The sequence below is a fragment of the Pseudochaenichthys georgianus genome, chromosome 15 (assembly GCF_902827115.2).
Source record: "Pseudochaenichthys georgianus chromosome 15, fPseGeo1.2, whole genome shotgun sequence".
Classification (NCBI taxonomy): domain Eukaryota; kingdom Metazoa; phylum Chordata; class Actinopteri; order Perciformes; family Channichthyidae; genus Pseudochaenichthys; species Pseudochaenichthys georgianus.
In genome coordinates, this window is record NC_047517.1 from 22,885,427 (window position 1) to 22,902,203 (window position 16,777).

The 16,777-nt window shown below is 39.5% G+C and overlaps 2 protein-coding genes across 3 annotated transcripts; one reads left to right on the top strand and one right to left on the bottom strand.

The window, feature by feature from the left end:
* Positions 1-1,110: 1,110 nt before the first annotated feature.
* LOC117459493 (dual specificity phosphatase 29-like) lies at positions 1,111-4,926 on the top strand. Its single transcript, XM_034100297.2, has 4 exons — positions 1,111-1,277; positions 3,295-3,482; positions 3,558-3,781; positions 4,568-4,926. The coding sequence occupies exons 2-4, from the start codon at positions 3,304-3,306 to the stop codon at positions 4,789-4,791; spliced, it is 627 nt and encodes a 208-aa protein (XP_033956188.1). The 5' UTR covers positions 1,111-1,277; positions 3,295-3,303; the 3' UTR covers positions 4,792-4,926.
* A 304-nt stretch (positions 4,927-5,230) lies between these two features.
* LOC117459476 (adenosine kinase-like) lies at positions 5,231-14,909 on the bottom strand. 2 transcript variants are annotated; one of them, XM_034100274.2, is made up of 11 exons: positions 14,546-14,909; positions 12,826-12,900; positions 10,534-10,587; positions 8,844-8,922; positions 8,538-8,713; positions 8,141-8,249; positions 7,767-7,937; positions 7,616-7,651; positions 7,414-7,525; positions 6,830-6,916; positions 5,231-6,727 (listed from the first exon to the last, which is right to left on the bottom strand). In XM_034100274.2, the coding sequence occupies exons 1-11, from the start codon at positions 14,821-14,823 to the stop codon at positions 6,603-6,605; spliced, it is 1,302 nt and encodes a 433-aa protein (XP_033956165.1). In that variant the 5' UTR covers positions 14,824-14,909; the 3' UTR covers positions 5,231-6,602. The 2 variants fall into 2 exon arrangements, with proteins under 2 accessions (XP_033956165.1, XP_033956166.1); XM_034100275.2 differs by lacking the exon at positions 14,546-14,909 and adding an exon at positions 13,601-14,011.
* Between the last annotated feature and the right edge of the window lie 1,868 nt (positions 14,910-16,777).

The window sequence follows — 16,777 nt, forward strand, 5'->3', positions numbered from 1 at the left end:
TATATTACAATGAATCAGGTTGCGTGAGGTGTGTCTGCAGGTCTGCGAGATAAAGCCACACTCTGGTCTATGGGTGTAACTCACATACCTCATAGGTCAGCAACGTATCAACACAGGTCAGCAGTTCTACAACGACCTTGAGGGGGAAATGTCACGGTGTTGAAGCTGCAGACCATCTGGAGTTCAACCTCCAACCTGTCTGAAACCCTTTTTCACAGTTCACAGACAGTGGTCAGTCTGCAAATGCGGTCAACAAGCTTAATGTAATTCCTTTTTTACATGCGGGTATAACAAGAGATTGAAAAATTACACCCACTCTCTCCTTTTAACCAAATGTTATATCTTGTTTCTTGTTTTGTCTTATTAAGCTTATTAAGCTTATTATTACTTTAATTTTTCACTAACAACATAACACATTTTCTTCTAACTTTGGCTTATTAAAACTGTCATATTATATCCTCATTTATATTTTATATGTATCTTTTTTATGTATTTATTATGATCTTAATTAGTTTGAATATATGTAATTGATTGATATCTTTTTTGCTGAGATAAATAAACATCTCTACAAAAAATAAAGAAATGTTTAAATGAAAAGCACCCAAAATAATACAATTGAGAAATGTAAGTTATATTTTAATATTCTAAAAGGGTTTGCACAGTTTGATGGAATCAGACAAAGTCTCAGTCAATTACATTATCGCTCAGCCCCAACAAGAATTAACAAGTGAATTTAAGTTTTATGTCTCCAGAAATAACTGTCCCCACACCTGTCCACACACAAGTTACATTCTTAGAATGACAACACAGCAACATGCCTCTTACCTAACTTATTTTTGTTTTCTGGCATTGTTTCTCATGATTTATTGTGTTTCTGTACAAGGCATTAGAGATATTAAACCACATAAATGTATGTGTAAGTGAGTATAGGTGAGTATAAGTGTGTGTGTGTGCGTGTGTGTGTGTGTGTGTGTGTGTGTGTGTGTGTGTGTGTGTGTGTGTGTGTGTGTGTGTGTGTGTGTGTGTGTGTGTGTGTGTGTGTGTGTGTGTGTGTGTGTGTGTGTGTGTGTCACACTGTTGAGGTCAGGTGTTGTCGCCCAGCTGCCTAAAAATATCATCTTAAACACAGAGCCCAAGAGAGCAGTTACTATTCCAGTATTTCTCTCTGTTGCCTCACACTCACACAACTAATGAATACATGTCAGCTGTGGAAGAGTTGCTGGTCTGCAATCCTGCTCAGTAACGGATTTAAAGCTTTAAAAAGTTACAAGAAAGAGGTAAGTAATTTACTTTCTACCAGTACTTTTTTACAACAATCACCCTGTATGAGAACATTGAACACACCATCGGTGTATTTTCCTCTTTTAACAGCCAATATCATGAGTAGATAACACACCTGATCAGCTTCAGTTCATTCTGGGACACCATTCACTGTTTACTCTAAACTACTCAATCTGAGAATGATGTGCATTAAAGTGCTAACATATTAATGAGCAAGAAAGTGCAGCAAATACAACAGAAGTGTATGAAACTAAGACATTGGAGGGTCTTTAGATCTTTGAAAATGGAAATAATGTTATCAATTTCTTGGTTGATATAAGATTAACTAACTGGGGGATTCATTAAGAAAAGTGAAAAGTTAATACATTAATAAATGGATCAAAAGATAAGGTTATGTTATAGAAAAGATGGTGTCCCACATGACGCATCTACGGAGCCCTGGAGGGTTCATAGAGAGAGAAAAAATAACGCCACGGCTGAAGTCGAATAGTCCATTTAGCTTAGGAACCTTCCTAAAGGAGTGAAATGACCCGGAAGTCCCTCAGTGGCAGCCATGATAAGTGCCGTTCGAATTCTCTAGAATGATGAGAATGATAGGAAAGGAGGTTTCAAACTTCCTTTATAACCTCCTTTAGCGTAGGAACCACTGGACCTCCCTTACCGAAAGGAGAGGAGAAAATGCTGCCCCACAATGCCTTGCAGCCGCAGCATTTGCCGTCACTCAACAGTCGGCCGTTCACGGAAACAACCGATTATGACCGAGAAATTATATCATGAAAGTTACGGTGCTTATTAAGCATTTTAAAACATAGGTGGTAAGTTGCCAAAGTGCTTTGTTTTGAACGTGCATCAGTATTATAATCAAAAAGAGAAATATGAACGTTAGTTTTCACTGAAATTATCAAATAAAGTCAACATTTCAGTCTTTACTGAGCTGTGTGGGGTTTGTTCAACTTTTAAAAGATGTTTGAATGGTGATATACACAGTGATAGATGATAAGGACTAACGTTTATAATAAATACATTTGTATTGATTTTAAGATCTTTAATTTATACAATCATACGTATTGGGATCATTTGTATTAATGTGGACCGGAGGGAGAGGGTGACGAGCATAAGTTTCACTTTCCTTTTTTATTTCAATTCCAACTTTGGTCATGAAGAATATGTTTCTCTGTTGTCCACGTTCATAAAGCATAAAGCAACAGCATCAGAGCACGGTGCAGAGTCTCTAGATGAGTTTACAGTAGTCCCTCGTTCTTATTAAACATCCATGTTGTAGTCCGCTGTATAGAAAACTGTGGTTTCCATAGTTTCCCCACAGCAGCAGACGCACACAATGACGTCCGCTGGCGCATCATAAACACGTCGGATAGTGAAAGTGCATTCGGATTCTCTAAAGTACCGCAGTCTCTTCTCCTAAATCCTTTTGAATTCTCCTATCCACTATCCCTTAACCCCGTGACGTTTCACTCAGAGGTCAAGGAATAGACGATAGGGTTAGAACTTAGGAGCTGATTTTTAAACTATCCGACTGCAGCCCACGTTTTATTAATTCGTGCGCACGAGATATTTTTTCGTTGTCTCTCTATGAACCCTCCAGGGCTCCGTACGCATCCTTCAGTCAAGTGTAATATTAAATAGTAAATTATAAAAGGTATTAAAAAGCTAAATGTCGCTGGCGTGTGACTGTTCTCAACCGGGTGAAAATAGACACTTGGTTAAAGATAATTAATCAACTAAATAAAGTAATCGATAATTTGTTGTTCTCAACCGGGTGAAAATAGACACTTGGTTAAAGATAATTAATCAACTAAATAAAGTAATCGATACTTTTTTGTTGATTGACTTATTAATAAATGGACTAATGGTTGCAGCTCCAAGACTGTTAGCCTACTTATGTATAAGTTACATGGACACATTTAAGTGTGAAGATAAGAATGTGTAGACTTTGTTTGGTGTTTTTGGTGAAGTTCAGGACTGTGTGTGTATGTGTGTGTTTCTGGGCAGCAGAGGTGAGCTATGTCCTCCTGTGAGGTGAGGTCCAGAGGCAGGAACCCATACGCGGCGGTGCGGGTCGACCCAGACAGTGACTACATCACCCCGGGGACTTTAGACCTGGAGCAGCTGTTCTGGACCGGCACTGGGGCTCAGTATGCACACGTTAACCTGGTGTGGCCCAGAATCTTCATCGGGGACGAGTGAGTGAACACACACAGAGATGGTTTTATGACTCTATTGATGACAGCTTCATGATCTCTGTTTCATGGGAACAGGAAAACAGCTCTGGAGCGGCCCGGCCTCAGGGACCTGGGTGTTACACATGTCCTCAATGCAGCAGAGGGAAAGTTTAATAACGTGCTGACTGGTGCTGATTACTACACTGACATGGAAATACAGTACTTCGGTGTGGAGGCTGATGACAAACCCACCTTCAACATGTCCCAGTACTTCTGCCCCTCAACACAGTTCATCCACGAAGCCCTCAGTCAGCCGCAGAGTGAGTCCTGAAACATTAAATAAAAGATACCCTTTCAATGATATCAACGTCTATAGTGCCTCAGAACTTCAGAAGCATACTTGTGTTATCAGTATTATGATATATGACCTTACAAGTCATTATAAAAATGTGTACAAATATTTAGCGCTTATAAAATTAAACAAGGCTATAAGCAGATCATAACACATTATCAAAATATTCAAGATGCATTCCAGACCAGGGCATTAAGGTTGGGCTTGTCCAACATCTTCTATCTAAATATAGATAATTTTATATCTGAATAACAATCATCAGTCCATAAATAAAAGGTATGTATCAAAGAGTATAAAAGCCTATTTTTGTATATGTTTTTTAAGTGGGATGTCAAATGAAATCCACAACTTTGGTGATGATTGCTTCAAAATATTACAGATCCGAGACATTTGAGTTAGTATGCTTGTTATTATCAATAGATTGAGCTTATTCAGGGGACATTTCCAATTTAGTTACAGCAAGAAAAGAGCCAGACAGCTTAATATTTCCCAAGAAGCATGCATACAGAAAATATTAAAGATAAAAAAATGAAAATTACACAATAGTGTGTAGTGTACCATGATATAGCCTACTGTATTTCACAATATGATTCCATTGAAAGATTGAGAATGTTGATATTGAATCATCTCCCAGATCTTATGGGCATCATAGAAAGTGTTACCCAAAGCCCTTCATTGATCATTCTCTGGATAAGAGGCTTGTATACTTCACTGTTTCTAACAAATCCATCTGTCCCAACTTGCTTTGTGCCAGACAAGGTTCTGGTGCACTGTGTGATGGGTCGCAGCAGGTCAGCGGCTCTGGTCTTGGCCTACCTGATGATGAAGCAGAGCCTAACGGTGGTGGATGCGGTGGAGCATGTGAAACAGCGGCGCTGCATCCTGCCAAACCACGGCTTCCTGAAACAGCTCAGAGCCCTGGACATCAGGTTACAAGAGGAGAGGCTGGCACAAAAAAGAGACATGCAACAACAATAGCTCACAAATATAACAGAATGACAGATAATATCTGTGTTTACTACTTAAATGTGTCTTCTAAATCCCTCTCAGGTATATCAAAAATGTTCTTCAGGTTTCTTTAGTGTATCATTAAAAAATATATATTTTCCACAACTGTGTCATGGGTGAAAACTTTTCTTGCACGAACAATCAGCCTGTAGCGTATGAGTACATTTAACACGCCATCTGTGTGTTTTTCTTTAAAAAAGCTAATATCAGTAGTTATAGACAGTTTGATCGACTTATATGAAATGTACACAGCTTTGGGCAAAGATAATAATTTGTAGACTTTGATAAGCTCAGGGATGTGTTTTTTTCTGGGCAGCAGAAATAAAGGATTTAAATTAATTTTAAATGATTAAATGTTGCTAGATATTAAATAAATGTAGTCAAAAAAATATATCAATAGGCAAAACAATTATTGTTGTATGTTTAATTTGTAAATGTCAAGCACAGAGATGGGCAACTTGAGTACAATTGAGATCAGGAATAAATGGTCACATAAGGCTTTCTGGTTTACCGGTATAAAAAAAAGTCTGTATTTTAAGAGGCAAAGGGACAACACTAAAAGATAAGATGAAGTTTCAAAACAACACCTGTAGTATTCAGAAAACATACTTCTTCCTCATCACATTTTAAGATCATGATCTATACTTGAATTCAAGGATTCAGTGCTGCACATACCACAAACTTAGGTTTAAACAATATTGAAATGTTTTGTCCCAATATCACAAGAGTAGCCCGAGCCTGAATTTGGCTGATGTGTCAGATTTGTTTCCCTTATTTATTTTCCATATTTCATTGCCAGTTGCAGTGACAAAAATGTCAAAATCTGAATAATTGTAAATAATCAAAATCAAAATGGACGGTATTAAAGTTTAGTAAGCTATGATTTATCATCCCATCACTGGTCTAGTTTTAAAGTTTCCCTGTGCAGAGAAATGTGGATTAACAGAACATCTATAGGCCTCTGAACACTTTGTAACACATGCAGAGAAAGGAAGGGGAAAAAGGCACCCATTACAAGAAGCACCTGCCCAAAAAACTTCCACAAGTTTGATGTTGAAGGTACCTTCTGAACAAAATGTACACAATCAAGCTGATATTTAACAGTCATCACAGGTCATAGTGGGCAGAGGCTTTGACACATTTCAAAATAAAAACATTTGGTTTCATTACTGGCCTGTTAAATTAAATCTTAAAACAAGAACAAACTCATAATCAGGAATATTTCATCTTAAATAAGTCACTACAGCACATTTCAATGTAGTATACAAACTTCCATTGACAGATTTAGATTCATTAGTCCTGTTTGTGTATAGTGTGTCCTCCCATTGTGGAATAAAGCAGTGTGATTGGCGTACAGACGTTTGCCGTGTTTGATCCAAAAATGTTTGGGGGAAAATTAAACAATGTCCATGAAAGTTCCTTTGTTTAAAATAAAATTATCACATTATGTGATATTTTCATGATTCCTTAAAAGGTGATTTATCTAAAAAAACAATTATCCATTGGCTCCTGGCTGCGTGATCCTCTAGCAGCCCCAAGTGGAGAACAGGGACAGGCACACGCCAGGAGGCACCCAACTAAATATTTGTGCAGATGAAATTATGTGCGGAAGATTTATTTGAATAACATGGATGGAAAAAAAATTCCAAAGGAATTTGGAAAAAATGTGGCTACAAGAATTTGGGGAAGTATTTGTAGAAAATAGTGGGAAAAAATGGGTCAGAGTTATGGGTGGGTGGGTGTGTGATTTCAGGCTGAAGGACTGAAGGATCCGGGACTCCTCATTTGAAGTCGGGTTTTTCTGGGAAGGTGCACCCTGCTCGTCTGATGATGACGTTAGCAGCGTAGTGTGCCGCCTTCACACACTGATCCAGAGGTTTCTCCTGGACTAACCCAGACAGGAAACCTGTAACAGAGAGGAGAACAACGTAAAGGTAAATCCACAACGACAGGGAAAAAATAAAGGCAATCTAAAAATGTATCAAATGAAAAAGAGATTAAGTCTTACCTCCTACAAAGGCATCACCTGCACCGTTTGTGTCCACAATGTCCTTTGGGTCAATCTTCAGTACAGGGAATGTCTCGACCTTCTCACCTGAACAGACAGAAGGAAAATTGTATGGCTGTAGGTAAACTTTAACAGAGGATAAGAAACTGATAGAAAATAGGTTAAAAGGGGAAAACAAATCTATGTGAGATTGACAATCATATTTTCTTAGATTTTGATTCGATTCAGCACTTGGAACAAAGTTGAATAGACATTACTGATGGACAGCAGCCATACTGTTGTTCCAGACACATTTGCGTCATTAGTTCTTATTTAAAAATCACACAAAATACCAGATTTACAGTGTTTTTTTATGCAGTTTACTTCTGAATTTGGCATGTTTTTGAGTAATAGAAAAGGCAGTTAGCATGAACCAATATAACTTGTAGTCTGGAAATTAAGAACTATTCAAAGCCTTTCAGTCAAATGAGTAGCATTAATTAACTTAACCTATGTCTTAGGTTTGCCATTGTCTGTTGTAATCAGCTGATAAGTTATTAAAATATAAAAACTTTAAGGGGATAAAGACAAAAAAGGAAACTTACTGGCCATAGCAGTTTTATCCTTCCCCTGAGTCAAAACTACGATCCTCTCCCTCTTTTTGTTGACTTTGGTCAAAGCCTGGGCTTTCTTGGCAATTTCCTTGATGTCCTTGGTCTACGGGCAAAATATAAATGAATGCAAATACATTTAAAAATGCAGCAATAATCATTTGCAAATGCTAAATGAGACCGTCAGTCCACTCACCTCAAAGTCAAGCTCTTTAGCGAACGCTGCTGCCTCCTGAAAAACAAAAAAAGGAATTTACAAAAATTAAATGTGTGCTTATATTCACACCACAGGAACATGCAGCTAATTTAGAGAGCATCTGAAGAATGGACTGTAATGTCTGGCTTACTGTCTCATTGCCAAACAGCACATCGACGTAGGGCATAACCTGCATGAGGTTATCCTTGAAGAACTGGCAGATGAAGGGCGCGGAGAGGTTCAGGCAAAACAGTTTGTTGTTGTCAGACGCGTGCTTTGCCACTTTCAGGATGGACTCCAAAGAGACAGTGAGGAAGAAACCCTGTGAGCAAACGGTGACAAATTGGGTCAAGACTGATCTGCTTTTTATATCCTGACGGGCTCTAATGAATCACATGTTGAACACCAGTAGTTCAGAAATGCCCCTGTGGGTTACCACGAGTACAACGTTGAGGTTTCTGAAGGGACCTGAAATACAGTAAACGTGTACAACACACATATAGTACTATAGTAACTACTACTCACTGCAATATAGTAGACTTTAGCTTTTTCCACCAGCTGCCAGTTTTCCTCCAAGTCTAAATGCTTTTCCTTCTTATAACACTCAGCAGCAGATAGGTTAGCTACCAGAGACCTGAGGAAAATAAAAACAAGAGATTATGAGGGAGGATATACGAGATTAGTGATTACTATAAATGCAATAACTTTAAAGTTTACAGAATACCTTTATATCCAAAGAAATCAATGTATATTGTCACTTTGTTGACTTCACAATCAATTGAAACAGAAAAACACTTTTTTCCGCCCCTATTCCAGTCCATTTAGCTTTTGGTCTGCTCCGCATCAACAAAACATTTTTTAATGTCGAGATTTATAAAAAGTGTAATTTCAAATATTTAAAGACTTTATCACAATGACCCACCTGTTGTCTCCGGTGATGCAGGCAGCACAGGTCCCAGTGGGCTTTTCCTCCTGCTCGTAGTAGTGGGCGTCGATGTGAGCCTCCTCAGCCTTCTGCTTCAGGATCCCTCCAAACTTGTCGTCTTTACCAATGCAGCCAAAGAACGTGCCGACCTTATGGGGTTCCTGGACCATCCACTATAGAAAGATACAACAGCTCTGATCAGCATCCATCAACTAACACTACTACCAGTGGCCAACATTTACAGAAATAATTCAAGCAGCATTGATGTTTAGGACAGAAAGTGAGTTTGTGCGACTGACTGACCTGAGCGATCTTAATTGAGTTCTGTGTGGCCCCTCCAGCGTGGTACTCCACTTTGGACTTCTTCACTATCTCTTCAAATCTATGAAACAGACAAACATAGCAGGTGATGCATTTGTAAGATGTTGCATGATTTCTATTTCTCCAGAAGATCTAGTGTCAAGTATACCGTGTGTTCACCTTTCTTTGGGAATGCTGGATAAGTGCTTCACAAATGAAAGGTTCAAACCTCACCACACACAAGGTATCAATCATGGCTGAAACCAAACATAAAAACGTTCTTAGCTTAGCATAGCATAAAGGTTTGTTCTGTCAAAATTAAACAGATGAGATATAACATCAATTATTTCGTTTCAAAGGTGCTACTAGGTGGATGTTTTAAAACGTTGGACAAAATACAAGCTAGATTTTTCGAATGTTTTCTGGATGTAGCTTTATACTTCATGGGGGACATGAGTGGTATCTATTTTCTTAACTAACACTCAGTTATATATCAAATACTTATATTTCTCAAAATAAAAAATCTATTCCTTTAAGTCTTATTTAATTTTCTTACTTCATACTGTTTTGCATGTGATTGCTCAGTTGTAGCTTTAATAGTGTCCCCCTGTGGTGTGCATGGGGATGGATGTGGATTCACACCCAGTAACTTATCCAGAGCTTGGTTGTGCTCTATGCAGAAGCCATATTTCCTCCACATAAATACAACAGACACGTTAATGAACACTCATTACACATTCTGATTCTACTTGAATCATTTACGCCTGTTTTACGTAACCCAATGATTCAAGCAGCGCTTTGATGGTCCACTTGGGGCTAAAGTGTAATTTGTCATGTTATTCAGTCTAAATATAGCAGCCAAATCAACTTACAGACAGATATTTGCCTGTGTGATTTATGTGAACATCCTGCCATAGGAACAGAGCGACTGCTGTCAGAAGTCCTGAGACTGAGCCAGAGGCTGCAGAGGGGGAGAAATGGAGTGGGGGTGACTATTTTATTATCTCACTGTACTTTATTGCTTCCAGTCTTTTATGTCACTTAAGTATTTACCCCTAGGGCAAGTCTCCAACATGTTAGCCCTTTACCCCAGAACAGTGAAGAAGAAAGGGCGGACTGTAACAAATAGGAAAAAGACTGGCAGGAAGTTGGAAATCATGTGTACAATTTTCCCTTAAATAAATAATATATAGGAATGTAACTGCCTTGAGTGGTCAAATAAAAGTTAGCTCTTTTCTTTTTATTCATATTTGTCAAATGTTATTCATAGACTAAATATGTAAATCGTACATTGTAAGAAAGCACTGTTGATAATGTAAAACCTGTGTAGATTTAGTCATTTCAGTCCTCTCTCTCTCTCATACAGTCACACACTGCTCTCTTATCTCCCGCTGTCAAATATTTGTTTTTTTACTCTCGCCTCAGAGGGACTGGGAGGTGATGTGTCCTGCTTTGCTATTGGCTCAGACTGTCTGTCTGTGATGGATCTGCTGCGCTGCCATTGGACATCTTTAGAAATATGGAGGTGAATAGAGGTGGTTTCTGGTGTGCGCCTGTTTTGACTAGTCCACACCAGAACAGACAGGACCAAACTTGATGTGAATTCAGACGTTTTCCCTTTCTCCCTATAGAAACTAGAAAAAAGCACAACCTTGACTTCATAGAGACATTTTGCAATACAGGAGATACTAACAGTTCTTTGTGTTTGTCCTCTGCCAGGATCTGGTCATTGGGTTTCAGAGTGTACCTACGAATAGAAAGAGAAGAAAAAAAGAGGCATTAGTTTCTCTAATGGCACATTTCCACTGCAGCGGGGTAGCCCCGTTTAAGCGTCCCTAAGCCTCCTCGCTCAGGCCTCGGGCTGCCTCGCTGGCCGTGGCGCATTTCCATTACAGTTTAGGACCTGGGGTTGCAACGCAGTGTAGGCGGGGCATCTGTGCAGAGACATCCTGGAACACTTTCACATTTCGAGTTGTTCCGTCGAGCTCCCGCTGGATTTTATCATTCCCAATGAGATGTAGGAACGTCAAAAAATGCTGTGTATAAAAATGCTGCAAGCTTGCTTCTAGATATATATATATATATATATATATATATATATATATATGCGACGCTAGGGATGATCTCGCGCGCGATCTTGTGACAATTCTCTCTGACCAATCAGCAGTCGAGAGTGTTGACGTCACTAGTTCAGGCCTGGCCCTGGCCTGATAGAACCACGAGTTTATGGGGCCGGAAAAAGAGGGGAAAGTACCCGCTAGCCGGTGCTACGCTATATGGAAAGGCCACCAAAAACTGGCCTGGCCGCTTGAGGACGATTAAACGGGGCTACCCGCTGCAGTGGAAATGCGCCATAAGTAATCAGAATAGCATGCATTGCAGACACAATGGTGGTGCTGCCAATTGGCTTGTTCCCTAAAATGGAAAATGTGAATTAAGGTGCACCTAGTCCAAACCAATTTGTTGGACAATAAAGCTAAACAGAGTCTAGTTTCCTCGAAACCCACAGGTAAATTGGGGATTAAGGGGCAGCTTTATTCTATGAGACTGAATTAGAACTAGGGTTGGTTTGTTTAGCTCTAATCCTGGAGTTTACGCAAGGGGTTAGAGAGCGGACTCTGAGCTGCAACCCAAAGGAGCCTTTTGCCCTCGTCAGCTCAGTGTGACAGAGCTCGGACAGACCAGAACAAACTGCTGCTCAGAAACGACATGCTTTGGCTCGCACCTTTTTTCATGCACCCTGGTTTGCCGAAAACCCAAATTCGGTTTTTGCATGAGCACCATTAACTCAAAAGGAGTGTTTTTTGACCTTTGCCATCTGCTTTTAAGTTAGAAAATGTGATTGAACTACAATGGTACACAAATAAAAAACAGGGAGAGGCATCATTTGTTTTTTTAGAACAGTCCAATATGTATTACCTCACTGAAATGTATTATGACTCATTAATTTATGGATATATTAAAGAAAGCATCTGTTGACGCGGATTAGTGAGATCTGTTTTCTGTGCTCTGTTCTCCTTTATAACAGTTAGATTGTATCTCCATTGATTGAACTACGTCGTCAAACCTCTCTTTTAGGCTGCATCTACACGGAGACTAAACTAATTCGATATCAAAAACGTCTTCGTCCACACGGTATCGGCTCAAGAAGCGTGTCCGTCCACACGAGACCACTCGACCCGCTGTAGTACATATGCCGGGCCTGTAAGTGGCGTTGTACTTCCGCCACAAAATTCACCAAAAGCAGCGAAGAAGACCCCTGAGCATGGTTGCCCTTCTGTTTATTCTCCGCGGTGGATTTAGCAACATGTAGTTCATGTAGTTCGCCATGTCCACTTGTTGCTGATGGTTGTGGTAGAGGAGCTGTAGATTTTGCACTAACATCTGTAGCATGGTCAGTAGCAGATAGTAGCTACTGACCATGCTACAGCAGTGAGCAGCAGAAGTTGTTTGGCGAAAACACATCAACAATGACGTGGGTGACGCGGGGGTGAGCAGGAGGTGGGGAGAGGCGCGGCTATGACGTCGTCGTTATCAGGAAATGATCGTATAGGACGTACACACGGAGCCATTTGGCCCCCCATAGCGTTACTTCCGCAGACCTAGCCACCTTGGGACCCGTTACCGTTTGAGGGCTCCGTTTACGCGGTTCCGTTGCGGCCTCGTGTGGACAAACCGTCCATACAATAGAGAACTGTAGCAGATACAACCCGTTTCGTGTCCGTGTGGATGGGGCCATGTCAGTCTCTCATTGGAGTGACCTCTGTGACACAGGACGTCTGTATTGCCCTTGATCTGATAAGTGCGGACTAAGGATCTAAATCTTTTAAAAATATATACATTTATTTCAACAATGGCATAAAAGAGAATATGAAGAATGTTTCCTATTATTGCTTTGCCATTATAACTATTAAGGATTTCAGAACTACCTGATGACAGCACTTTCTCTAGGAAACAAATGTCATATTTGTTTACTTTTACTTACTTGTCCAGAAAGTCTTTGTCCACCACAGCAGAGATGTCCAGTAAGGGGTTTCCCATCCCAAAGAGTGTATTAGGGCTGAAATGTAAAAAAAGGCTCTGCATGGGCTTTAACATGACGGCATGGTATAGCAATCTGTGCAAACAACTGAACACGAGGCTTGGCTTTCATATCAAATTGTTGTCCGTTGATATGTTAAAAAACCTAATTAAACAGCAACTCTCTCCTTTTGTGTCAATGTATAACAGCGACATTGGAACTTGTCTTACACATCAGTAACCAATTAGCTTGTGGGTTAGTCTCCAACTTTTCCTTTTATAAAAATAAATGCTAAATGATCTATGCACAATACTCTTCAAAAGCATCAAGAGACTGTGGTAACATGTGTTTAGTATGTAAACTCATGTTACCAGTGTCCACTCTCTCGGTGTCCGGAAAACCCACATGGAGCAAGTCTCCTGACATATGCATGAACATATGCTAGCATATTTACTAATCAAACATTGCCTTCTAGCCTGAGAAAAACAAGCATAAGCAACATTTAAGAATGTAGAGAAAGTAGAGAGAATGATAATGTACATAGATGTAGTTACGCAGATCGTTTTTTTGGTCAAAGGAAAACAGAAAATGCAGCTAACCAAAATAAATGCCACACCCTCCCTATCATCATCATCACATACATCTTCCAATATGCAGTCACAAGATTACTGGGCTTTTGCAACCAGTTACACCAACCCAGAACCCATGCCAGCCATACATTCGCTATATAGCAGCTTACCTTGCAGAAGACATGGTGTCTCTCTGTGTGTAACAGCTAGACACTGACAGACCTGTTGAGCAACCTCAAACCGGCTCAGAAAGAGCCAAGCATACAAAAACTTCACAATTTTAAGCTCAGTGCCCGGGTAGATCGATTTTCCGCTGCAACAACAGCTCCTCCCCCTCGGGCCTCACTGATTGGAGGCATCGGGAGGAGGAAGGGCCGGAACAGCCCGTATCTGTCTGCTGATTGGCTCGTCTTCCAGACAAACCTCAATCCACTCACTCTTTTTAAACTATAACATCGTGAGAAGCGTGCTGATGATAGTGCCTACAAATATACAATGATATAACAAGAGCGGGTTTCAGATTAGTTGAATAGCGTAGTTTTCTGAGAGATGCATCGTGCCGGACTGCGATATGAAAAGCACCAACACATTGCATATTTACGGCCACTACTTCGCAAGTCATTGTTTTGGGAGCTGGGACAGGGTGTCTCAGACATGCTTTCTCTGTAGTAATCAGTTACTACACCAAGCAGCGGAGCCAGTCCTTGGCACTGGATGAACGCAGTGTCCAACCCGGTGCAAGTGTTTATTTCTGCAACTTATAAACATGCAGGGGCAGGTGGTGGTCACGCTGAATTCAAGATTAGATATTGGCACCCATGCACAAGTTATAGGATGTGTTAGACAACAGCAGCTGTGAAGCGGCACCTTAAGAGATAATCATAAAAGGGTTGTACAATGGTTATCAGATGCGAACAACTCTCCTGCTTGCTGCTTCACGCGGATACATTCTAAAGAAATGTTTAGCCTCACATTCAATGCACTCATTTATAGCCTTTTAACTAACTTTGTTATGTATATAAGATTTGCGCGCGTTAGCATTCATTCAACCAAGTAAGGAGGGTCATGTCTCCAGATGCAGTTTCTTAGCTTATTTATTCTTAACTTTTGGTCACCTTAGTTTGTCAGTAGTCTCTTTGGTCGGAGACTCTGTCTTTTTGGTCGGAGTCTCTGTCTCTTTGGTCGGAGACTCTGTCTTTTTGGTCGGAGTCTCTGTCTCTTTGTTTGGAGACTCTGTCTTTTTGCTTGGAGACTCTGTCTTCTTCTCCTCTGAGAATCTTCCCTTCTTTGCTTTGGGTGCGTCGGAGGCCATGGTCTCTGTCTTTTTGGTGGGAGACTCTGTCTTCTTCTCCTCTGAGAGTCGTTTCTTTGCTTTGCGTTCGACGGAGGCCATGGTTGAGAGGGCACGTTGCTATCACTTTATTGACCGATGTGGAAACGCGGTTGTGCTAACATGCAATGGATGTTTGGTACCTGAGTGCAGTCTCGCAGGCAGCCCTCAACGCGTGACGCAATCACTGAGCTCCGCCAATCAAAGCCCCCCGTCTACACTACAGGCATCAAAAAATGCTTTCAACGCTTCGCCCATTCATTTGAATGGGGTGACGTAGAAGATTTTTTAAATTTCGCCGAACTGCATTGTGGGGAGCATGGCATGGCTTTGCAATCATCGCGAGCATCTATCGGCATCAAAAGTTGAACAATGTTCAACTTTTGAGGCTCGATGCTTGGCATCAGCCAATCAAATCCCGTTTATGCAATTCCCGCCAGTACAAGCGCTAGCCAATCAAACCGCGTGTACGGCAGGTCTTGACTATTTTCCATATGTCATAAAATGGAGGATAAATTAATCATTGCCGTGGCAAATGTCCCAGTCCTGTATGACTGTACTCTGTTCACCTACCGGGACCTAAACCGGAGGAACCAGGCATGGCGGGAGGTGGCAGAGACAGTTGGTGAAACTGGTAGGATTTAAACTATTTGGGGAGTTTATATCCAGTTTACTTCATTTTAACATTAAATAGACAGCTAGCAATGTAGCATAACATATAATAATAAAATAATAATATAAGTATAAGCATAATATATAATCTTATATCTTAATATATTAATATAATAATTAAAAAATAATATAATAAGTATAAGCATAATATATAATCTTATATCTTAATATATTAATATACCAATAATATATAATGTATATATATATATATGTAGAATATACCAATATTACCCTTAATATATAACATAACATATAATACATGCACAGCTATCAAGCATAGACAGTATATTTAGCCAGCATTGAATGTAGCATAACAATAGCATTCATAAATGGAGGAATAATTTAGTAAATTCAAGAAATTAACTTTATTATTTATTAACTTTAGTATTTCATTTTATTAGAGGATGTGTGCAAAAAGCTAAACTAAAAGCACATAAAATATTCATAAAACTCCTTATGAAAGGACTTTTACACGTGCCCAAAAATGATCCAACAGTACCAAGCAGAAAAGATCAAAGATGACACTTGCCAATTTCAGGAAAAAAGCTCAAATTGATTTAAATAAATGTGATTTTTTTTCACTGCATATTTGTGCATATATTCGATATAGCCTACACAATTGTTAGTGAACTGCAGTATATTAAGTCTTTGGGCACATTTGACTACTAATGAAATGAAAGTGAAAGTATTCTCATGTACTGGACGATGAAAAAAATTGACTTCATCCAGATGGTTTCACTGATTTGAAAGCTTCTTCAGATTTGTGGCTCCTTCGGCACAATCCACCATTTGTATTTAACTGAAAATATACATTATCCATATGAACACTAAATTAAGAAGTATAACTAATCAATAGTAAGAATTGATCAAATGTTTAGGACAAATTAAGTAAAATAACACAAGATAAAGAAAAGGGAAAGAGAACCTCTAAAAACCCACTTTACACTAGATAAAATAACCTGCTGTTGCATAGGCTACATATTGGTTATAATTTTACTTTGTATATTTTAGCACTCTCCTCCAGCAAGTCTCAATGTAAAACTGGGTAGTGCTTTAATAGTAATTTGTGAGTAAAATGTTTTCCAAATGAAGTTAAAATATAAATATACATCTTACACTTTTTCTACAGTTTGGTTTATTATGGCTGAGAATAAAATGATGATAGCTCGTTGCATTTCTGATATGAAACCAAACCTGACAACCTGACCTGGGTAAACGTTTAGCCTTGGGACGTTGCATGTAAAAATAAAGGACATGCAATAACACCTGAAAGACAACACTCAGGGCATCCTAATACTTTAAATAATGGTTGCCCGCAAACTTCGCCTGATTAAAAAGTCCGAAA

Bases quoted from the DNA above. Each gene is read 5' to 3' on its own strand.
- LOC117459493 (XM_034100297.2), top strand. From the start codon at position 3,304: ATGTCCTCCTGTGAGGTGAGGTCCAGAGGCAGGAACCCATACGCGGCG. The intron at 3,483-3,557 runs GTGAGTGAACAC...TCATGGGAACAG, and splicing joins AGAATCTTCATCGGGGACGA to GAAAACAGCTCTGGAGCGGC. The intron at 3,782-4,567 runs GTGAGTCCTGAA...GCTTTGTGCCAG, and splicing joins AGCCCTCAGTCAGCCGCAGA to ACAAGGTTCTGGTGCACTGT.
- LOC117459476 (XM_034100274.2), bottom strand. From the start codon at position 14,823: ATGGCCTCCGTCGAACGCAAAGCAAAGAAACGACTCTCAGAGGAGAAG. The intron at 10,588-12,825 runs GTAAGTAAAAGT...TTCTATTCGTAG, and splicing joins GACAAAGACTTTCTGGACAA to GTACACTCTGAAACCCAATG. The intron at 6,917-7,413 runs GTAAGTTTCCTT...CTGTCTGTTCAG, and splicing joins GGATAAAACTGCTATGGCCA to GTGAGAAGGTCGAGACATTC.